At 36.3% G+C, this 25,368-nt stretch overlaps 1 protein-coding gene across 17 annotated transcripts in view; it reads right to left on the reverse strand.

The window, feature by feature from the left end:
- Positions 1-25,368, reverse strand: part of SLC4A7 (solute carrier family 4 member 7) — a 112,807-nt gene that overhangs the window by 14,323 nt on the left and 73,116 nt on the right. For all 17 annotated transcript variants that reach the window (XM_019422869.2, XM_019422870.2, XM_019422865.2 and 14 more), the window contains 11 exons: positions 23,562-23,668; positions 21,198-21,372; positions 17,482-17,615; positions 16,058-16,303; positions 14,080-14,185; positions 11,790-11,951; positions 11,283-11,396; positions 7,691-7,852; positions 7,256-7,507; positions 3,829-3,897; positions 2,362-2,535 (listed from right to left, as the gene is read on the reverse strand). In XM_019422869.2, the coding sequence (XP_019278414.1) occupies positions 2,362-2,535; positions 3,829-3,897; positions 7,256-7,507; positions 7,691-7,852; positions 11,283-11,396; positions 11,790-11,951; positions 14,080-14,185; positions 16,058-16,303; positions 17,482-17,615; positions 21,198-21,372; positions 23,562-23,668 (1,701 nt within the window). The remainder of the gene's footprint in view (positions 1-2,361; positions 2,536-3,828; positions 3,898-7,255; positions 7,508-7,690; positions 7,853-11,282; positions 11,397-11,789; positions 11,952-14,079; positions 14,186-16,057; positions 16,304-17,481; positions 17,616-21,197; positions 21,373-23,561; positions 23,669-25,368) is intronic.

Raw genomic sequence — 25,368 nt, forward strand, 5'->3', positions numbered from 1 at the left:
ATTCTATTAGAGCTTTTAGTCTTTTTTTTTTTAATTTGAGTCATTTGAGTTAATAAGTATATAATCACATTACTGACAAATAATGTTATCTCTTCTTTTTGCCAATTATTATATTATTCTTATATCATAGTTAGAACCTTCAATTCATATCAAATAATAATAATAGCTGGCTTCCCTATATTAAAACTCATTTATAAATTTTTATTCAGTGACTGCATTTTATAAAAAGTCTTTTTACCTTTAATTATGTTGATAATTCTTGCTTGCTGCTCAAGTATCCCAGTCTATTTAAACATCATATATTACTTATAGAAACACTATAAATTTATTTATTTGTTAATATCTTCAGATTTTTTACACTTATATTGGTAACTGAGAAGTCACCATCGTTCTTTCATACTTTATTGGGCTTTGGTATTAAGACCTTGCTAGTGTTTCATGACCAAAAAATGCAGAAGTTTCCATCTTTTCCTTTGGTTTAGAATAATTTAAGAAGTACTGAAACTAACTGTTCTTTAAATCTCTGCTGTTAACCCATCTGGGGCCCAGGATCCAAGAGCAGATCTTTAACCATTTTCCCAGTCTTGTGCGCAATTGACTTCTACATATGCATAGATTTTATACTTCTCTTTGGGTTAACTCCCAGAAATGTATGTATAGAACGGAACTAATCCATTTCCTCTAGATCAGTGGTAGGTAAACCACAGCCCTTGGGTAAATCTGGCTCTACCTGTTTTGTATGGACTATGACCTAAGAATAGTTCGTAAAGATAAACATTCGGAATTGATTTGATAATAGGGAACACTAACTTTGAACCTCATTAAATGACAGAAAAATTATCCCAAATGAGAAAGAATTTCATTTTTCTCATTAGTAGTCTTTCACTAAAAAAACTGGACAATTACTTTTTAGAGTTCAACAATAAGAAACTGTGGACATTTCTCTCCTGTTATAGAAGTGCCTATATATCTTATGACCCACAAAGCTGAAGATATTTACTATCTGACCCTTTACAGAAATAGTTTGTCAACCTCTACTCTGGATGTTCAAACTTATTCCTATAGATTCATGTAGCATTTTCTTAAAGCCCCTCATATCTCCTCCATAGCTATGGTTATGCATCTCTTCTCTCTCTTAATCTTGTATATTTTGCTCTTTTTTTCTTCTTTACTCAAGCTTGGAAGCAATTTATTTATTATGGATATTTACAAATAAAAAAATTGGTTGCGTTTAAGTTCTTCTTTAATAATATATATTGTGAAGGGTATACATTTTTCTACAACTTTAGGTATATCTTAGGTGTATCTCACAGACTTTGTTATAAGTTCTCCATTGAAATACCCACAATGTTTAACTCAATTTTCTACCCAGGGATTATGTCAGCATTTAATTTCTAAATACTTAAGATATCTTTAGTGTTTTTCAATATTCATTTGCAATGTAATTTATTTGTGATCAGGAAATATTACCTGGATAATTTTTAAGCTTTTTAATTTTTTAAGATTTTCTTTGTGGCCATGTACTAACCAATGTTTACACGGTATTTACAAAAGGATGAATATTCCCCATTTGCAAAATGTGATATTCTATGATAATTTAGTCAACAATACTATCTTATTAATATGATCTAAAAAAATTTTTTTTAACTTCTGGGTCTCAATTCCTGAGAAAGATGTACTGAAACATATCCTATAAAAGAAATATGTTGTTTTGGTTGCTTTGCTTTTTATACCTGGCTATCATCTTTGTTCCATAAACATCTTAAATTCTGAAAGTTACTTAAAAAAACAAAACAGGGGGCGCCTGGGTGGCTCAGTCGGGTAAGTGACCGACTTCAGCTCAGGTCATGATCTCTCAGTTTGTGAGTTCGAGCCCCACGTTGTGCTCTGTGCTGACAGCTTCGACCCTGGAGCCCACTTTGGATTCTGTGTCTCCCTCTCTCTGCCCTTCCCCCGCTCACACTCTGTCTCTCTTTCCTTCAAAAATAAACAAACATTAAAAAAAATTTTTTTTAATTTAAAAAAAAAACAGCATTCTACAGCCCAAGGACTAAAAAAAACAAAACAAACAAACTTTAGAAAATAACAAGCGAATTCGGTTTCTAAAGTGACTGGTTTAATAGCTAGAAAGGGCCAATTCATATTTCAAAACATCTATGGTGCTTAAAATGGGCTATTCTCTTTCTCATAGGTAAATATTACTAATACATTACTACATTATATTACTAATATAAATGTTAGTAAAATAATTACTGTGTTCAACAGAATTAATGATTAATACATAAATAAGTAAATTGATACGTAATTATGATAAATAGTGACAAAGTCTGAAAAAAACAAACAAAAACAAAACAACCTTACCATCATGGGAAAAACTACCGCAGCGGCTGAAGCTTTTATCACCCACAAAAGAACCAGACAAGTAAGCTGAATGACCGTGAAGATATGGACCTTCCAGAGAGGCACGTAGCGAAGGTATATCAGATCGGGCTGATGCTTAGCAGGCATTCCAAATAATTTTATACGGTCAAAGAACTAGGTATTGAATGGAGAACAAAACAAAGCAAGACAATTAGTCAACAAAAATATCATTTCTGTTACTTAGGAAAAGAAATTACATTCGACCTTAAGAGTTTTATGATTTAAACTAGAACTTCCTTGGTATGTTCTGAGAGTATAGGAGAAGTTTCAGTACAGAAGCCCTGGACCCAGCAGGGTCGAATGGGGAAAGGGTATCAACAATCATTTTGAACTAACAGAATTAGTTTAATGAGAAAACTCAAACCAAAGTGTCTTAATTTGGAGGATTAAAATATTTAGATAAATGTGTCTGCTATAAGCAAATATGCAAGTCATTTAATCTCTTTGAACTTGTTTTCTAATATGTACAATAAAGGTAACAATTTTCAAGGCTCTTTCCAACTCTAACACAATCAAGTCTATGAATACAGCCTGAAGTACAATTACCAATTTTTTACCCATTGGAAAGAAAGCTATGAGCAAATTCCTTGGTCTTTTGCACCTTTAATTTCCCCATTTATAAATTAGGAGTAAGACCAGACCTATCTACCTCACAAAACTGTTGTAAAGCAGGGGGGAGGCAAGTGAGTTAATGAGATCATTTCTTGACCAGTGGAGGAGGAGATCCAGGACTACTGAAAAAAATAAGATGTTGCTTGCAACTTTAGACAACATGCTTTTCATGATAGGAGGTGGGCATGTGGTACTAACAGGGCTTTATGAGCTAAATGTTTTACACAAAGACTGAATTCAAATCTTTAAATTTCATCAGGCTTGTTTTCCAGGAAGTATTATAAGCAAGACAGAGTAGGAAAAGCACTGGGTTCCAGTCTTGGTTCTGTTGCTCAGTTAGTTAAGAACCTTCAGGGAGTCCCTCTATTCGTGTTTTCTAGTTGGCAAAATTAGTATTTCTTCCTTTCCTACATCCCAGTGTTGTTCCGAGAATCACAGATAATAAGACACACTAGGCTTTACAAACTGTCTCGCACCATACAAACAACCAGTATTACCACTCTAGTCCTCGACATCCTCCCTCTCACTATACTAATCTTTATCAATAGTTACAAGGCCTTTCATTGGCTTCAATTAAAAATAGGCAAGGACCATATCAGTTCATGACCTCATTCTTGAGGGGAAAATGTGTCGTAAGCAATAATCACTTGGAAAATGGGGATCTGAAGTCACCAGTTAACCTGCCCCCCAAAATATCAGAGTTGAGAATACATCACTACCATCACGAAAACAATCTTTGTAAACTTAAAGTATTTTTAAGCCTTTCAACAAAATCAATAAGTACTTCAGACTTGCCTGGATTCCTTTTAATGAGGAAACTCCCATGTAGAGGAAAACGCCATATAGGACAGGCATTGGAATAAACTGCAGGTAAAACGACCACAGTTAGAATAAGAACTCATGCTCCTCAAACCATTTCACAATAATAAATACACAAAAACATAGTGAGTACCTGTGCAGACAGAATTAAAAGCTCTTTCAGAGATAGGACCTAACTCTTCTAGAAATAAGGAAAATGCTAGTAAACGGTGGCAACCTCGAAAAGCCGTGGGTCTTCTGCATGTTTCTTCCGGAAACGGGAGTATGTTCAGTGGTTAAGAGCATGAGCACTACAACTGGACTGCTTGGTTTAAAAAGCCAGTTAACCTCTTCTGGAGCCTTAACCTCTGTATGCTTTATTTCTGCAACCGACTGCATTAAGATGAAAGGATTTCAAATACTAAAATGCTCAGAAAAGCACTTGGTGAGTACTGATCACTCACAAAGCATTAGCCAGGAATTAAAATAAAAACTTACTTTAAAAAACTAAAAATTAAAAAAAGCAGGAGTTATTATTGCTATCACTTCCATATAGTAACTATTATACGCCAGTACCATTTACTGATAGAATAATTGAACTCCACCCCCAAAAGACAGTCCATATTACTGTGGCAGTTAGAGGCATCCCCAACTGACTACCTGCCGTGCCTAGGCACCCTACAGGACAGCCATTAACAGGCTCCAGTCATCTACTCAAAAACCACAAGCAGCACTCTCACCAAGAGAGAGGCCTGTAAAGAAAAAAGACCTAACAGCTACAGAGGAAAACCACATTCACTTTACTGAACAACCAAGTATTTCCTTCCTAAGAAATGTGGGAGGAAAAAGTACTTCAGAAAGAGAAGAAAACAAGTTAAAAATCTAATAAGGACTAATAAATCCTCAGGAAATTTCAGGAAAATATTTTATCCATAAAGCAACTTCAGAATGCCAGGAAAAATAAATGATCAGAATGAAAGAGGGAAATCTAAAGGTATAATTATCAAAATAATTAAAACTAATTTTGTAATGATTTTGATGTGACTAAAGAGAGCAATCTAAGGAAAACAGGAAATTTTCATTAACAGTGAGGTGGCAGGACAGGAATGTGAGAACATATCCAGGTCTAGTATCTACCTAAGTGAAGTTGAAGTAATATCTAACAGAGAGAAGACAAAATAAATGGGAATTGGCAGAAAATTCCCGTAAGTTTCCAGAGGACAACGGCCCAGCCAGAGACAAGTAGGATAAATGAAAGTCTTCTATCCATCTATTTACCTAAGTAACCCAGTGAAATTTCAGAACACCAGGAGTAAAAAGGAAATTGTGGTAGCTTCTAGAAAGGAGAAAAATGCCTCTGAAGTTACAAAAAACAAAGAGATATCACACATATTATTCGGGCCACTGATCTATAGGAAAAGATAATCTCAAAAAAAATTTTTTTTGAACACTGAAATGCATGTCTATCAATCAAATATGAGAATAATTTGAAACAAGCAAGAACTCTGAAAGTTTACCACCCATGGCATCACACAGGAAAAAAAAAAATTACTCCAGGAATTCCTTTAGCAATACAAAGAAGAAATGTAAGAAAAAGTGGCAATTTTCTTTTTCAAAGTAAGGGAAGTTAACAGATCCTAAGAAAACACTGGGTCCTAAGGCTTGGGCGCTTACTCTTAAGCAGCAGTGGCAGATTAGTGAAATAGGGTTATTTCTGTCTCCACGTGGGGAGATCACATACTGCTTAGTTCTCAGTGAACATATATATCATACCATCATAATACTGATTATGTGTTCCCAGAAGGTTTACATTTTTATAATTTAACGTACAGGGAAAAAAAAAAAAAAAAGCATGGACAGTTTAACTGTAATTACAGCAGAGAAAGTAAATGTTAGTAACCATTACAATAAAGCTAAAACCAGAATCAACCCAACGCAGGTGACAGTTGGGAGAGCGGGTAGTGGACATTGAAGTGTGCTAAATCCTCATGAAACATCCACCCCTACGTGACAGACTCCCAGGCTTTTTGGTCTCAGAACCCGCTTTATGTTCTTAACAGGTACTGTGGACATGCTCCCCCCCCAAACACTTTTGCTTTTGAGAACTCCAAGAGGTCCCTGGACTAAACTTTTGAGATTCACTGTCTTATAGGTAAAGAGATTCAGTATAAAAATAATAAAGCAAAAAGTAAAATTATAAAAGTATGTAAAACTAGAATGTTTGTAGCCACCAAAATAAGAAATAGAGAAGTTAAAAAGAGTTTACCTCTGGAGAGCGGCTTTTAGAAAGTGAGGGAAAACTGGGAGACTAACTTTTCATGTTAGAGCTTTCTTGCTGTTCTATTCGATTTTTTTTGCCTATATGCAGTCAATACTTAAAATATTTTAAAGGCAACCTACCTTAATAGGGGACAATATCCCCATAAGAGGTACTAAGTATTCTTATGCCAAGTACTTCTAACAATACACTTACACTAGGCAGTAACTGCCCATTTACCTATCTGTTTTACCAACTAACTAGACTGCCAAGGTCTTAAAAGCAGACAGTAACGTATCCTGTTTATTATTATTTCCCTAGTCCTAATAGCACAGTAAGTACTCAACAAATATTTGGTGAATTAATTGGTTACTAGAAAGTTCATGAAGTGAAGGCCAAAGAATTCTATTATTTAACTTTTTTTTTTTTAGTTAATATGGTAACATACATATATGCTCTAAGTTTCTGCCCTAATGTATAAATGTACACAACTCTTAACTTAATAATTTTCTTTGCAATAAAAGTAACTAAAACACCAAGGGAAAAAAATGGAATTGAGTTCATCCATAATAAACAGAAAATTACAGATTAGGTACTTCACTACACTTGCTATTGTTATTGTTACATTTCTTAATCACTAGATTCAATAAGATATATACAGTAAAAGTCAGATATAAGTAAGAGATATTTAACATAAAGTTTAATTTCTTGCACGCTTCATTTATATTAGTGGTTTTTGTTTTTCTAATGAGTGCTACTACCTCTATTTCGTTTAGTTTATCAGAAATAATGCATTTATTTATTTAACAGCAATATTATTTTCACATTTTGGTCAAAGAATTGTTTCATCCATGTTTCAATATTACTTCCTTTAAGATGCCTATAAAATTCTCTGGGTATATTCTTCTTTTAGATCATAAGCCATGCACGAACTCCTTCCAAAACTCTATAGTCCTTAATACTATCCTTTTACAATATTTCTAAAATGGATGCATCTAACACTGAAATGCCTACTGTACTAAATACCAGTTGCCAAAATATTATTTTCTAAATAAATTCCAGAAAATGAAACTAATTTTAGCTATTTTAATGTTCCATTTTCACACAACCACATATACACTTTGTAACAAAGAAGATTTTAAAACACTGCGGTGAAGAGATTTTTACCTTCAGCACTGAAGTCATGAACACAGACAGGCCCATGAGAATAAAAATCATTAGCCCTGTAACTCGCTGTTCACGAATTCCCAAAAACTTGGGTTGTTCCCCTGGAGCAGAACATTCAGATTCAACTTTTAAGCTGTTGACATGACTTATTGACAACACTGTTGCAGCCACAAACCACGGAAGTCCCATGATAGAGCAGACGCCCAACATAACACCAACCATGAGCAAATCAAGGTGATAGCCAGCTCCTTTCTGGAAAGTGAAACGAACATGAATACTTGTAAGTCTAAACTGTTCTTTTGGGTTAAAGGACTAGACTACTTCATAAAGAGAGAAAAAATAATTTCCTCCCACCTCACATCTTTCAATTTTCTAGTTATTATGTAAACACCTCAAACTCTTGCAATAACACCGGACACAAAATGTAAAAATTACCTTCAATTTGTGCTCCTTTCTGTTTATGATGACAGCTGTAATCTGTTGATCCATAAAGATGAGAATGGTACAAAGCAGAGCTGGGATAGCGGCTATTAACAAAGTCCACCAAGGATTTTCTCCCAACGGGCTTATGATCCAGCCCCTACTTGGATCAGTAGGCTGTTGAAAAATTAAAGATGAATAGAAAGAAAGAAGTTTCCTCCTACTGCACAAATTTCCACATCATAGGTTGTGTCTATTCCAAGAAATGCCAAGGAATCAAAAAAGGACTAAATTAAATCTTGGGACACGGGAGGGAATTACTTGCAAAGACGGCCACAAGAATGCTTCCCATCCCTCGATGCAAGTCGCTAGTCCAAGTAATCAGTCTTTCCATCTAGAGGTGGGATCCATTTCCTCCCCTGGGACCTAGGATGCCTCTATGGTTTACTTCAGCCAACAAAATAAAGCCAAAGTGAAATGTGTGATTTCTGAGTGTTGATCTCAAGGGACCTTGCAGCTTCTTCTCTAACTCTCTTGGAAGCCTGAGATCAAGCTGTTGAGTAAGCCTGGATAAGTCTTCTTGAGGATGAGATACAACAAAGTGAGAGAGAGATGGGAGCCAACTACCCCAGCTGTTTCAGCCATCTGAATGGAGTATATTGCCCCATCAAGGCAGGGGATGACTGCAGCCACACAAAAGATCCCAAACCAAAAGACCCAACTCTACCCTACTAGGTTTAAGTACCAAGTGCCACAGATTTATGAACAAATGAGGGATTGTTGTTTTAAAGGCTTAATGTTTGGGGAAGTTTGTTATAGGCAAATAGGTAAGTGAAGCAGAGTGTCACTTCAACAGGCTCCTAACCTACTTCAAATAAAGTGAGGTCCGTCTACTGCCTAGATCAACCCCTAAACTAAACTGCTTTGAAGATCTTGCAGACTAGTGATCTCAGCAGGGTCGGTACTAAATCAGAACTGGGGCCTCAGGACGTACTTTTCCAAAGCATCTACTGACAAAAACCTGGCACTTTATTAGACACAAATACATTTTGATGCTGAAACATAACATCTGTTTCATAACAAAAATTTTAAAAGATCTTAAGAGAGTTTAGTTTTCTTGGAGGGCACTGGATATGTTGAAATCTAAAAGTGTTTTCAGGGGCGCCTGGGTGGCTCAGTCTGTTAAGCGGCCGACTTCGGCTCAGGTCATGATCTCGCGGTCCGTGAGTTCGAGCCCCGCGTCAGGCTCTGTGCTGACAGCTCAGAGCCTGGAGCCTGTTTCAGATTCTGTGTCTCCCTCTCTCTGACCCTCCCCCGTTCATGCTTTGTCTCTCTCTGTCTCAAAAATAAATAAACGTTAAAAAAATTTAAAAAAAAAAATAAATAAATAAATAAAAGTGTTTTCACTACCTAAACTTCACCTTAAGCCTGTTTTTTCTTCATGAAAACATTTGTCAACACATAGAGGAAATTCAATATTTTCAAATTCAGGTATTCTAATTTTCCCACACTGATACACATTAAACTGCTTAATATTCAATACTGTACCTGAATAAAAATATTTTACCTATACAATGCACAATTCTTAAGTGTTCCTTGATTTATTTCCCCAATGCAGCTTATGACCCTTGAAATCAGTTTGCTACTGGAAAGCTAGATCAATGAACGGATAACAAAAAATATATTTAGGAATGAAAATAAGGCACTGTGCCCAGGATTGCAGGAAATTACATCAATATTTCGAACCAGTATTAAATTACAGTTACATTTTTTTTTTTTTAATTTTTTTTTCAACGTTTTTTATTTATTTTTGGGACAGAGAGAGACAGAGCATGAACGGGGGAGGGGCAGAGAGAGAGGGAGACACAGAATCGGAAACAGGCTCCAGGCTCCGAGCCATCAGCCCAGAGCCTGACGCGGGGCTCGAACTCACGGACCGCGAGATCGTGACCTGGCTGAAGTCGGACGCTTAACCGACTGCGCCACCCAGGCGCCCCAAATTACAGTTACATTTATTTCTAAGACTTGGTAAAAATAAAATGAGTTCCATATACTCATCTCTTAATTAAGGTCTAAAATCTTTAGTGGTTCAATAGCTATGCTTTTAAACAAAGGTATCCAAATTTTATTATATACTCTCAACAGCAAAATTTTAAAAATTTGAATAAAATTGAGTATATCCAATGGCTCTATACGCATCTATGTGTTATGTTACTAATGGTGCTCCATAGTAAAATTCATATAGTAAATATTATAAACCTAATTTTCTCTTATTTTTTTATTTATTTTTATTTTTATTTTTTTATTTTTTTAAATTTTTTTTTTCAACGTTTTTTATTTATTTTTGGGACAGAGAGAGACAGATCATGAACGGGGGAAGGGCAGAGAAAGAGGGAGACACAGAATCCGAAACAGGCTCCAGGCTCCGAGCCATCAGCCCAGAGCCTGACGTGGGGCTCGAACTCACGGACCGCGAGATCGTGACCTGGCTGAAGTCGGATGCTTAACCGACTGTGCCACCCAGGCGCCCCTCTTATTTTTAAATAAAAATATAAGGAGACCTTCTATATAATTTTAGTGGATCATTTTCCACCCATGCACTCATACTTTGGAGGCCACTCGTTTTAAAAATAATTCTTTCCTCCAGTGAAAGAAAAAACAGACCAGAATTATATTTACTGTATTCCTTATTTCTAATCCCCTTTAAACCTTCTATCTTTAAAAGAAGTCACATAATTTGCTATAAATATAAACATAACCAGTGACACAAATACTCAACTATAAGAAAACCCCAGAAATTATTCAAAAGTTACCAACTCCTACTTAGATAGGGAAACAATTCTTGGATGCTGTAATACACTTGTGGTCTGTTATGTACAACATAACTACAGTCTGCAGATAAAAGCAAAGGGTTTCTAACTGGTCAGCTAAGTATCATTTTTCTCCTTGAAGAATACATTCGATTCTCTCCTGATTTTGCTGGAAAATGATACATGCAGAATTCCATTTCATTATCAGATTCACCACCCTTCTAGAAATTTAACTAGAATCTCTTTGTTACACTTTTAAATTCAAGTTTGAGTCACTTCCTTATAAAGAAATGAAGAATGTTTCTTCTGCCTGGAAAACACATCACAAACTCCAGCTATGACTGCAGGGTCAAAGTTTTTAAATGACTCCCAACTATTTACCATTAATATTTTCATTCATTTTCCCTCATGGGACTAACTTTGATACCTTCTTGCCTGTTTCCTAAGTAGATTCATTTGTCTCTTCTCATCTTGTCATTTTTTATGTATGTGAGAAATATATATATATTTCTATAAAGTGTCCCACTTTAAGAGGCACCTGGGTGGCTCAGTCGGTTGAGCATCCGACTTCAGCTCAGGTGATGATCTCATGGTTCATGGGTTCGAGCCCCACATTGGGCTCTGTGCTGACAGCTCAGAGCCTGGAGCCTGCTTCAGATTCTGTCTCTCTCTCTCTCTCTTTCTCTCTCTCTGCCTCTCCCCTGCTTACACTCTGTCCCTCTCTCTCTCTCGAAAATAAACAAACATTTTAAAAAAATATTCCCATGTAACAAATAACCAAATGTTTTAATCCTTACCTCAAATTTTTCAGGAACATGAAGTTTAGGAGATGGAACTCCTACAAGGTAGTCAATTGCAACCATTATTACTATTGTGAGAAATACAGCAAAGTCACTGATTGTCGATCGCACCTATGTTAAAAGGATCAAGTTAAAATAAACACAGAAAAACTGTGTGTCCTTTCTAAATAATTCATATCTTTCACATTAAAATATGCCACTAGAAAGTGTCAATAAGGTTTTTAATTAGTGATAATGTGTCAATGAAGTACATTTATTTCTAGTATATTTTCAAAAAGATAAAAGACACATTTCACAACTAACCTACCATCCCTCATGGTACCATGATCTTCTTACTATTAGTTCAGACATGTAATATACATCTTTCTCTAGAAGTAATTGCTTTACACCTATTTGACATCAAGTATTAACCTCAAACAATTTATTACAGTTTTGAAATAAACCAGAGAAACAAAAACTAAAAACGTGAATATTACCAGAACTCCAAAATCACATCCCAATTACCTTGGTAGGAAAATACCGCTTGGTCTTAAATTGCTTGAGGAATGAAGACAGAAAAAATGTTGTGAAAAATAAGATGACACTCCAAAAGAGCACATCTGGAATATAAGGTCCATGAAGACCACAGGCTGACCCTACAAACACACCATGAAAGGTTTTACATTCCTGGGGGGAGGGGGGGGGAGGGAAGGAGAAAAAAATAGAAAAAGGAGAGAATAAGATTCTCAGATACGTAATAAATTACTAATGAACTCTATTGACTCTAAGATGCTAGTGACTGAAGACATGCCATTATTTTATATTTTACTTAGGAAGAAAAAACACTGCCAAGTCAACTTGAACACATCATCAACCGTAAGACACACCCTGAGTTCAGAGATGCTATAGTTTGAAAAATATATGAATCTTAAATCACTGAACGAAAATACAGTATTTTGCCAAGTTACATCACACAGTCCTTTCTTTCAACTCCACCTACTCTTTAGTGAAAGCTTCAGAGTGAATAGTAATTTCTGAATACTTTGTATGCATTCTTGATGGTCCACAAGTTTACTATCTTTCCCGTACTTCTAAACAAGTCACTTAAAACAAAAGTGCCAAGTTCAAATGAGGAATAAAAAGTTGTTGGGCTTTTGTGACTTCACTCAAGACTCAGGATTAAAGCATGGGACTAGGAGTGGTAAATCAATCATTCAAACAGTATTTCCTTTTAAAAAAAATCAATAACTTAATGATACAGCATAATATAAATGCAATAATAGAAATATTTTGACCAGATTTTCCTTTTGGGGAAAAGAAAATAACTCAAAGGCAACCAGAGATTAAAAAGGACATATGCCTCTAACGTCCTTTTTCTCTTACTTATATTCTAATGAGACTTGTTTTAACGACACAACTCAGGTTTACCAAGAGAAAAATAGTCTGAGGTTCCATTATTCTCAATTTCTATGTGCTGAAATGAGTAAAGCCTCAAATTTACAATATGGCTCACAAAAATAAAAGCTAAAAGTACAAAAACAAAACAAAACAAAACAAAACCCAGGCCTTTTGAATATTAAGACACAGCAAAAAGACCTGTATCTATAATATCAAGACCTCCTATTCACCATGGAATGAGATTTTTTTTTTAAACAAATCACTTTCATTTGAGCAACTCTGTTAACTCTACCTCTTTCGTAGCAAAAATGACTTTTTAAATATAAAGCAGTCAAGCATGAATCTAAGCTGATTACTGATATATAATGCTTTAAGTCAGCAGTGTCCAACAGAACTTCCTATGATGATGGTTCGATGTCTCCACTGGCCAACGTAGCAGTCAGCAGTCACATGAGGTGACCGAGCACTTGAAATGTGGCTAGTGCAACTGAGAATTGAACCTTTAATTAAATGTATTTAACTTCAATTTAAATAGATACATGTGGCCAATGGCTACTATACTGGACCACAGAGACATAAATTATCAATGAGATAAAATTTCAGATATCCTTCCAATGATATAGTTAGGAGTTATATTTAGTGAGAAAAAAATGGCCTACAATTGCTTATATAAAATTGCTTATATGATATAAAAAGCACCACAGAAACTCAGGGGACCTTGGTTTTGATATTGCTACAATCACTTCATGACTTAATCTCAAATGCCAATCTGGGAAGTGCCCAAAACAGATATTCTACAGCTAGGACAATATGCCCCAACAGAATATAAGAAGACGTAATAGTATTCAGTACACAGTAGGTGCTCATTACATGTTTTTTGTCCTTCTTCCTTCCTGAGGTGCTTAAGTTACGTTAGTCTCTACAAGTCTCTACAAGTCTACAAGTCTCTACAAGTCTCTGAACAAGGTTTAGTTTGACACTGAGGTATGAGGAAAGCACTCAGGATCTTCTAAATAAGCTGTTCATGGAGCAGATAAACTGATACAGAGCAAGCAGGACAAGAAGATGTGGGCTGTTCTAAACTGCCAACTCCAGTATGTGCAACCACAGTCATAGCAAACACTTCCCATGAATTTATCAATCTACGTGGAATGAGAAACCAGAAGTATGTTCACATCTTTTTAATAATGATACCTTGGAAGTCATATTTAGTCCTTTTTATCCCCCTTACCAGGTTCATTCTTTGCAGCCTACTGTGTGATACATAAAAATGTGGTAACTCCTATCTAGTCAACACAACACTGTGTTCTGAAAACATACCATAACTACTAATCAAGAAGAAAATGTAGGTCTACTCAGAAAAAGCTAAAGAACTAGGTTATTATTTGCAAAATCCTTTATCTCATAATGTACTCACAGAAACAGTGAGATTCTCCCAGGAAATATCATGTGCTGTTAAATTCTTTTCCTTCCACACCTTGAGGGTTTCATTGCTAGGGTTGGAGGGTTCAACACATACACATCTGAGAAATGAGAACAGGGTAAAATTTTAAGATCCTACATTTCATGTTTAGATTGTATTATATCAATCACCCAATGTGGCAGCTTTTAATCTAACTTTTCTCCCCATGTTGCAATGCATGGAGACTACAAAGTGAAAACACATCAGAAACAATGGAACGGACGAGGTTTGCCTTATATACATAAAATGTAACAAATACAAATATCAATACAATGATATTTTAAAGAATATCTTAATGAAACTTGTTAGATGTATTCCGGGGGGGGGGGGGCAGTGCTATTTTCTTTTAATGTTTATTTAGTTTTGAGACAGAGAGAGACAGAGCATGAACGGGGGAGGGTCAGAGAGAGAGGGAGACACAGAATCTGAAACAGGCTCCAGGCTCTGAGCCATCAGCCCAGAGCCCGACGTGGGGCTCGAACTCACTGACCGCGAGATCGTGACCTGAGCTGAAGTCGGACGCTTAACCGACTGAGCCACCCAGGCGTCCCGCTATTTTCTTTTAAAACCTGACAAGATACTACCATATTTAGTAAGGCCACTCTACTAAATCTTACCTACTTGACCCCCACGGGAGCAGCTCTGCCTCCCCAGGCACACATAAACGAAGCACGAAGCTCCCAATACAGAGATACTCCTATTTCCGCTTTGTACTCTGACAAGCCCTACCTACTCATGCTCATCCTTTATGGATCTTAAGTTTCATTCTTAAAGAAATAAATGAAAAACAATTTTTCATCAGGGTAGAACTAGGAAAGTCATAAGGAGATTGGAAAGTTCAGTTTATATCCCCAGAACTCACTCGCCTAAAGAAAAACTAGAAACACACACACACACACACACACACACACACACACACACACACACACGCAAAGAAATCTCTAACTGTGGATTTAAAAAATAAAAAGGAGAAACACACAGGAATATTCCCAATTAGATTATCAGCTGTTTAAGAAGAGGCAAGAGGCTGGACGTTGGATTCATTCCATGCTCTATCACTTCCTAGCTGTGTTTGACCCAAGGCAAGTTTTAACCTCCATGAGGCTGTTTCTTCATACACAAAAGGGGCTAGGATATGAATAACTAAGTCAAATGTGATATGAATTATGCAACAGCACTACACAGTTGTACCCCAGTATTTTGGTAACCACTTTCTCCTTGTAAGTCAATCAAATGCAGGATCACATTTATACTAAATGCTATATGCTACAGACAGCAAATACAGGCATCTACCAAGATATGTTAGACTTTTAATTGAATATATTTGTCAACCTTCTGTAACTATTATGATCACTTTTCAAATCCTATTTTATTCCAGAGTCTTAAAAGATGTTCAATTCATGCTTTTCTTATCACAAAGCAAACAGTCCACCAAACAGCATCAGAGTGTGCTGAAATTACACCGTAAAAATAAATTCAAATAAAAATGATCAGACTTCAAAAATGTTAATGAAAATTCAAACTACGAGGAATATAAAAATCTCTGCGTCCCACATTCAGGACTTGGTTACAGAATACGAGATGGAACACAAGATCTAACAAAATTGCTTGATTCAAATATACAGTGCTTAGTTGCCAAAGAATTGCATTTAAATTGACTGATCCAATTCAAACAGAAGACCAAAAATACACACATTTGAGAAAGTTGTTTCGGGAAATAAAAATGACTGAATTTGTTCAACTGTATTTATGTTCCTACTGAGTGCGTCGGTCAAGTCTCATCTGTAACAAACAAGTCAACCTCCACATGGCTAGTTGGGTAAGTTACAGCTAGATATACCATGAGCATCACATGCAAAATAAATGCTTTTAGGCTCAGACATTGCTGCAAAAAATACATTCTAATAATATTGGGGAAAAGAGAAACACTTACGAGTAGGTGGTCAGTTTATCTAAGTTGTTGTGCATATTAAATGCATATATTTCTCCTAAGTGAAAGAGCTTCTCCAAAGCCTCGTAGATGAATATGATGCAAATAAGAGCTGCAAAAGCCTCCTCTGTAAATCGAGTGATATAGCACACAAGGCTGCTCGCATCTGTTGCAACCAAAACAATGCACAAGAAGGAAGTCCACAGACCGATACTGGTTCTTAAAGACAGATAGGAAAGCTGATAATCTCTGTTTAGGGAAAAAATGTGGACATGATCAACATACACACACAGCAGTGTATATCTGTAATTAAGATTTTCACAACAAGCAATAACAAGAGTCTAAAAACATAAGCTTCCTAAAAAGAGTAAATTACAGAATAACAATAATGACTAAAGAAAGCCCTCGGTATGTCTCTGCTGCAACTGAAGATAACAGAATTATAACAGCTTACTTATATAAAAGATTTACAGTGAAAATCCGCTAGGCAATCAGTATTTCAAAAACAAAGACCTCACTTTAGAAATCAGTTCTGAGGAGTAGAAGACAGACGTGCAGTCTACAGAACTACATGGGACTCTCTAAAGACCCGGAAGCTCTACGTTAACATGGTAACCACACCCCGTCCCCTCCACAGCCATCACTAACATCTCCTCTGCCACCAGTGTCGCCACAGAAAGTGACTTCATTTTTTAAATTCAATTTCAAATAAGAAATTACTTTAAGACCACAGAGTCCAGAACACTTCAGGTCATTGCATTCTCTCTTAGTCTATGCAGCTGGCATGCCAGATTGGAACCAGAATCAGCTTGTTCAGTGAAGAAGCAATCAGAACAAGATGAGTTAGATGAATCAGATATTTCAATAGGATCAAGTGGTTTCAGGCTAAAATATTCAATGGCATTTATCTCACAAAAGGAATAGTATTGGCCATGTCAAATTCCAACTCTACCAGCTACAGTACCCAGAACTGATTCCCACACTGTGAACCCTGCCAATGGAAACTGACATCTCACTCTGACAGCTAAAATTCATTCTGCTAAATAGACCTGATTGGCAAAGTCAGCTACAGCCTCCAAGATCCACCTCTTTTTAAAATTCCTTTAAAAGACCAACATACCAGCTAATCAACAATTAGATTAACTCCTTCTTGCTGGGTTGATGCTTTTGCCAGCACAAAGGATTTTTATTGCGCAAGTGATTTGTTGACCAGGACTCAAATGCACTGATTTCATACACACGGTGACGGGGTAGGTACAATAGCAGGGACGGGAGTAGGGTCAACCACACAGTAGCCCCCAAATACTGAAAATATGTATACTGTCTTTTTCAGCTACTAAATATATAATGCACTTAACTAAAGTTAATAAGCAATATAATTATACACATACGTAGACACATGTGATAAGTAAATAACTATTACGTACCTGCAGAACTTAAATAAAATTTTTTCAAACACTAAAACTGGACCTGTGCTCCCCAATATTGTTAGAGGTTGCCCAGCAAACAACGAATAGGCAATCCCAGTTAATGATGCTCCAAAAAGAGACTCTATTGCACTCTGTTTAAGGAAAAAAGAAATGAATAGAAGTAATACATCATAAACATTATCTCTGACCTACTGAAATACACATAAGACATCTGAAAAATAAAAACACAAATCAAGTAGTTAAACACACAAAGCAGACACAACTTTTGATTCTTAAATTTCTGTTTTAAATATGGACAATTACAAATACATCTTAAATACACAGGGAAAACTGCTTTGTTTTCATATTAAAAGTGAGCTTTTGCAATCAACCTTTATACAGAACTCAGTATTGTGGGAGGCAGGAGGGAGGAGTAAATGGAAGAGAAGCCTAGATTCTAACTCTATCTATAGGTATTTTACCTCTTAAGTCTGTAGGGAGTACAAATACACTTGTTATTGTGCATACTTTTATATGTCTGAAATAATTCATTAAAAAAATAGGAAACATTAAATACTCGATATGGTGTGCTACAAAAAAAGACTCCTCCAGATAGGTAAGTCAGAAATTAACAACTGATCCTATCAGTCGCAAAATGATTTCTAAAGAGCAATTTTCCACACATTTCAAAGAAATTACTCTTATATGATAGGCTTAACCAATAGACATCAAAAATAAAATGCTTTTAACATAAAATAGATGGAATATCTCCTTTAAAAACTCAGAGCAACCATTCAATGAAGAAGTATGTGACTACTAAAGCTAGGTAAAAAAAAGGTAAAATAAGAAAATCAAAGACTCAAGAAAGTGTAAATCAAAGCTAGTACGTCAACTTCTACCAATAAGACATCCTAACTCATTAGTTAATTAGATGATAAGGGGTACAGGCTATGCCACTAGACACAGGGGAGGGATCAGAAAGAAAAGAACAGTTCATCACTCACAACATCAAGGTCAACTGGAACGCACTATCAAGAAAGGGGAAAGCCCATCATCGTTGGGAAAGGCAAGGAAAAGAAGCTCATGAGAAGCACCCCGCCTGGACGTGGGAGGCAGCACAGCAGCAGAAGAGCAGGGCTTCAGAACCAGATTGGAGCAGACGACCCTTTACTACTAGATGCTAAGCCACTGGCGTTATTCAAACTTCTCGAGCCCAACCCTACTCATTTTTCAGCAGGAGCGGTAAGAGCCAGGGGAACTTAATGAAGCGGTGTTTGAGAAAACACCTAGCCAGCCTACCGGCTGACACACAGAATGCACTCAATAAATGGCAGAGATTCTCATCAGCAGCAAGAACAGCATCTTCCAAAATCAAAATCACAAAATAACAGTATGCAGTAAAAGTATTATTCAACTATTAGTATAAAATAGGACCAAACTCACATCCGTCAGCCAAAACAAAGGGTCCGTATTAACTGCTAAGCCATTATAAAATACATAGTTCAATCAGAATACGCATATTTAGGAATGAACTGAAGCAGAGCTCAAGGCAAAGAAAAAAAATGTCTACATGGTGTCGAGAGAGAGCAAAAAACCGAGAAGAGAAGCAAGCAGATGGCAAATAAAGAAATGCTAACTGGGGGCAAACAGGCACAGAATAATAGCTTCCCTTCCCAACATGGTGTTAAAAAGGCAGAACCTGTCCCAGGAAGCCCTTCCTTTTACCACTCTGTCCGCCGCTCCTCTCCCAAGCCCTTTACTGGCACGTTCACTAGTTCCTTCACCCAGATCTAGTCTTATCCTCATTTGTAAATGGTTTTTATGTTCATTCCCAAGCAGAACGGTCTCTCTCCCTAAGAAACCAGAGCCCTACCACACTGCCTTCCTCTGGCCACAATCAGAAGTCTCCATCTTACCCACCAGAAGCCCTACCAGTGTCTTCCCTGTACCTCTCCACTGCACAGCAGTGACCGCTCCATGCTAATCTTTCTTCTTTCTCAGAGCCTCTAGTTTGGCTTTTGCAAACTTACATCATCCTGATTCCTCTTTTCAAGTTCTGGTGGTGCTGTGTCTCATCTGCTGGGCCATTTTCCTCCGCAGTCTCATTCCTCTTCGGGTCCACAAACGTAACTCCGTACTTTTCCCTCTCCCCTCACTATGAATGATCTCCCCTGTCACCGTCACCTATTCCCAACCTTTATTCTTGCTCCTTACAAACTTGTTCCACTGTACAAACTCTGGAACTGTACCTCCTACTTGACGTTCCAACAAAGCACCTGAAAACAAACGCATCATCTCTGTATCACTTTCCTCGGTAATACTCCGAATTTCTCACTGTGGTCCTTCCACCTGCTACAGCTCCCCCCGATCTCATTCACATGTGCCACAGCACACCATGACGCCCTAGGTACACACTACTGTATCTTCTTGTCTTGTTAGGAGCCTTGAGGACAGAAGACACATGCTCATCTGACACTTGTCTATGTCCCCCCGATGCCTACAGCACCATCACAGGCACAGGGTATATTAAACAGCAGGATGAGAAAGGCAGGCAGTGCAGGAAAGTCCAAAAGCAAAGCAGCATTGTTTCCATGATGGTAACAGGTAAGACACATTTCCAGGGGGACCAGCAGAGTTACATGTATATTTTGCAACAACACATAAAAAGCAACTTATTAAAAACAGATTTCCTTGATAAAATGATTGAGGGGTAAAACAATCTAAATAACCAAGAATAAATTGAGTTCAAAGGAAATTTTAGTTGTCAAATTTGTCTCACGTTCAGATCATGAAATAGTTTAACTGAATAATGATCAATTAGCTTCTGGCTATTTTTTTTACCTTTTATCTGGAAAAAAATGAATTTCCTCCTAAGAGCAAATGTAATTAAATAAAATACACTTAAGAACTGCAAATCATCTCATTTAAATTCCATTAAAATTTAAATAAACAAACAAAAAAGTCTTTTTCAACATTTTACAAGGCACTGGATACTCTTATCATGCCTCCCACAGTCCCTCATACAGCATGACCAAGAACAAAAAGTCATAAAAACTTTCATTTTAGTCATATCAAAATATGGATGCAGTTTTCAGTTACACTTTCCAATTAAAACGTTGACTACTTTTACACAAATTTAGTAACAGCAAAATAAACAACACTAGAAATCCACCATTTTTCTACAACTTGCAAAGGCTACTTATCTAGTCTGGGCCTACCCACCAGGGCTGATGAGTTAACATTAATCCCAGGGCTCTAACTAATCCCATGATGCCTTACAGGATATGAAGTAGCCCCACTGATAAATTCACCCACCCTTGACCCACCCAGAACCAGTTCAATTTGTCTCCCACCACCAACCCTTCCCCACACCCCACAACAAAGACAATACAAGCCTTTTACTCAGTTTATAAAACCATTCATCCAGCAGGCCAGGATCAACTTTTTTTTTTCTTTTTCTTTTTCTTGTTTTCTTTCTTTTTTTTTTCTTTCTTTTTTTTTCTTTTTTTTCTTTTTTTTTTTTTTTTTTTTACCTCAACTGTGCATCTTCTCCTGCTCAAATGGCTTCCCCATGTTTTCCATAGCAATTACCCTTGGGGGAAGTCTGCTTTGGGACAGGTTAATCATGCTGTGGGTAGACTCTTCAAATAAAAGTAGGAATAGTGAGACAAATGCACACAGACACTTGCCTCTGAAGAGCTAAGAGCCTGGCCACTACCAATCTTTGTACTCACTATTCTGCCTTCTGTAGCTTCTCCAAGCAGCCCTCCAAAAGTGATTACAGGAGACATACAGGCACAGTATAGGAAAAGAATCGAGGCCAGGCACTGTAGACTTAATGCATCCTTGAAGTCACTCAAGAAAAAAGGTGCTTTCCTTTTGATGTCAAGTATCAAACCACCAAAAAGCCTAAATAGGTGAGATGAAACTCGTCAAACTGTACACTAGAGGCTTCTAGCTAGTTCAAACTAAATCTATGGGCTACATAAAACTGCTGGTGCCTAGTGTTTTGTCAACAGAAATTAATATCCTAGCTAAATCATGATACAAATTACAGAAGATACACTCATTTAATCTCATCCACCGACAGAGGAAAGGCAGATCTCGTTACGTTAAAAGACACATAAACATCTGTATTTTATGGACTATATACTGACAAGACTGCAGGCAAATGATTTTATATGAGTAAATGTAATTTCAGACACAAATGTACAAGAAAATATACAATAAAAATTAATAAAACCTAACAGTCCATTCAAGAAAATATGCATAAGCAATTCTATCAGTTAGTATCTACATTATAAATCTTAAAGGCAAGTGTCAGAAATACCAGGAAGGCAATTACAATATAAACCGTAAGTCCTCAAATACCCTTTACTATGAATCCAGTATGCTGTGCTTAGACTCAGTAGCGAATTGAATAATTTTAATTACTTTTAAAATTACTACTTCAATCACATAAATATTTCTGGTCCAGGTAAAAAGCCTAAAAAATTAATTCAGGGTATTTAATTTACTGGATATGTACTCAAGTTCACGTGCATGTGGAGAAAACTAAGGTTTAAATTGGTAAATTTAAAATGTGTATTTGCACATCAGAGCCTTAGCATTTCAATGTAGGTGTTTTTTTTGTCTTTTTTTTTTTTTTTTTTTTTTAATTTAACTTTTGGATACATCTGACTTGAAAGCACTCTACTAAAATATAAGCCTCAGTGAGGGGCAGGGACTTTTCCTTGTTCACTGCCATTATCACCAGTGTCTAGAACACTGCCCAGGACATAGTAGGTACTCAGTAAATAGTAACAAATCAGTAATTCAAAAAGGTTTTGTGACTCATAAAACATACATTCTGCAGAAAATACACCAAAAAAGTAATCTTAAGCTTTAAAATGTTTTGGATGTTTCAAGGTTTACCATTCTACCTTTTTAAAAGTTAATATTGCAAACTAAATACTAAATACACATTGACAAGTTGACAGAAGTTACTGTGTAAATAATCTGACAGCAGGGGAAATCAACTTGCAATAAAAAAAGGTGTCAATGATCATGTCGAAAATGAAACCATATCATCAAATCAACAACTGATCAACAGTTTATATGAGGCTCTCATGTGACGGACCGTGAGATCAGTGGGGGCCTGACTTGGTATTTCTCACTGACTAACCCGATCTCAGTCCGAAGTCCGAGGAAGTAACAGTAACTGCTAGTGTTCAGGGATACTTGCAGAGACTAATATATTAGACCATGAACAAATTGTGTGTTCAAGTTTCTCTAAATTTTATGTTCAGTAAGCCAGTTGTTCTTTTTCTCTGATAGCGTCCTTTAGGCATATGTCATCAATACCCCTAATAATGTGGCTGTTATCAAGTATCCTGATGTCTTAAACAAATATAGAAGGTTCAAAATCTTAGTTTCACAGCCACCACCCGTGGACAACAGTATCAATATCCACATGCTTTTTTCTACAGTATGGAAATACCGTAACATTTCTCTATTCTACAAGGTATTTTCAGACAATGTTTGCACCTAGCAATATTTCTATTTTTTATTTCCAAAATTAACACCTTCAACAGTTTTTCTAACTAGGTTTCCTGGGATCATTACCATGGTTTCATCAGCTTTGCTGTCTCATTTTACCCTATCTCATGATACAATGTTCACTTAAGAGTTTTAAATCTATGCACACACACACAAACTATTGGTTGTAATTCCTCTCTGTTCCCATAATTCTGTAACTTTATACGGAGAATTTTAATAGCACTCCACACCTTCTTCAAGAACCTTCCGAATGGGTAATGTAAATTACACTATATTCTATGTAACTGCTCAATATTCTTATCGTATGGGCCATAATATTTTCATTTTAAATTAAAGCCTGATATAAAGAATCCAAGCATCTACTAGTAAAATTATTTTTAAATAATTTTCCTCAACAAAATACACTTATATAATGATGCATTTTAAATATAGAAAAAAAAAAACACTGTACAAGATTAACTTCCATATACTTGCAAAGAAAAAGACTTTTTATGCCTTCTTCATCAAATCAACCCCTAGTCCTCAAAAGACACCCACACTGAATCAGTATTTGTACCCACCGTCCGGTCCTTTGCAGCTCAGGCCCGGCATGATGACCGGCCTCGTTAGGTGTCTCACCCGAGCTGGGGGCAGATCCATTGGGAAATACAGGAATCTTCCTCTTTTCCTGAATTTCACAAAAAACACATTTTCAGAATTCTGTTTTCAAAAAGTTCAGATGGCACTCCTGAATTAGAGGGAACAGGAGATCTTATATTGATTGCATTATCTAATCAATGCCCTTGGACATTATGATACCTCATATAAACATCCACTTGAAATGAACTGCACATTAGAACAGTTATGTAATATTTGTTTCTATTAACATTTCAACTTTATGCCTGACTGGCTTTTTGTATTTTGTATCCTAAACCAAATATACTATATAAAACACATTCATATCCACCATCTCAAATTGTCACTCAGTAATAGGAAAATAAACATCCAAAAGCATCTCTCTAACCAGAATATTTAAAATATTGCTCATACTAATGAAGAATACACTTTATGTTAATAAAAAAGTAAATGCCATTTTCCTTTTACCACAATACTTCCCTGAAGATGGAAGTAGCACAAGAGTTGTCTTTTCAAAACACGTTTTCATAAAAATCAATTTCCTATTGCACTTTATTATCACTAATTCAAGACTTGCGTGAGTGATAAAGGCTCCCCCTCCCTTCACTTGAAGATCAAGGAAGTAACTTCTAATCTGTTACCTCCAGAGGTCAGCGGTCAATGGGCTGTGTGTGACACAGCTGTGAGAAGGAAAGAAAGATAGGGGAAGGGTGTCCATCCCAGGAGATCCCCTTGGTCAAAAACTCTGGGTGAACTACAAACTTACACTACTTGGTTTATATGTTCAACATTTATAGCGTAGCAAGACATCTATAATCATAGGATTAGCGCTTGAAAATGTCAAAATTAAAACTAAATTACATCTTAGCTCAAAGGGGAAAGAAGAGTACAAAACTACAGAATTCCTAAAAAACAAAAGAAATGGAAAACACTACATAACACAATCCATGGGATACAGCAAAACCATCATTCAAGAAAATTGAGCATTTATATTAAGAAAAACAAAAGGATACAAATACATGAATTAAATATCCAGCTCAGGAAATATGAAAACAGATTCTTTCCTGAAGTGAAAGTAATGAAATGAAACCACTAAAAGCAGAAACGGAGTTAGAAAACAAAACGCTTCTTTAAAAAAAGGAGAACTGAAACAAGCTGTAAAAGCTGCTCTATTTCAGAAACAGGATAAACCATTAGCTAACACACAGTAAAAGATATGACAAGGAGGCAGCTTCAAACTGAAGGAAATTTTGAACACACACACACACGTACGTACACACACCACCCTATGCAAATAAATTAAAAACCTTAAAGAAATGGGTAATACAAAGGAACACATAATTTCCCCAAAACTGAAACCAGAAAAACAGGAAATAGGCAATTTTCTAGGAAAATACAATACTGACCCCAGAAAACAGAGAAAGCTTACACAAATCAATCACTGCAGAAGAAACAAGCAAGTTGTAAAGTCCACCATACAACAAAATACTCAGGCTCAGAAAATTTTCCAAAGAAATTCTTCCAGACTTTTAGAACCAAATTACTCTAGCTATTTAAAGTTTTAAAAAAAACAGGGAAGGGAAAGTTTACAGATATGAAATAAATAGAAGAAAGATATGAAAGCCAGAAGACTGCACAAAAAACTACGGACCAATCTACTTACAGTGATGCAAACAACTTAAAATATTAGATGTAGGCGACCAGCATTCTGAAGCCAAATTTGGGTTCATTCAATGCAAGAGTGTTTTCAAA

Source organism: Panthera pardus, unplaced genomic scaffold (genome assembly GCF_024362965.1).
Source record: "Panthera pardus isolate Hobbes unplaced genomic scaffold, ASM2436296v1 HiC_scaffold_16, whole genome shotgun sequence".
Lineage (NCBI taxonomy): Eukaryota > Metazoa > Chordata > Mammalia > Carnivora > Felidae > Panthera > Panthera pardus.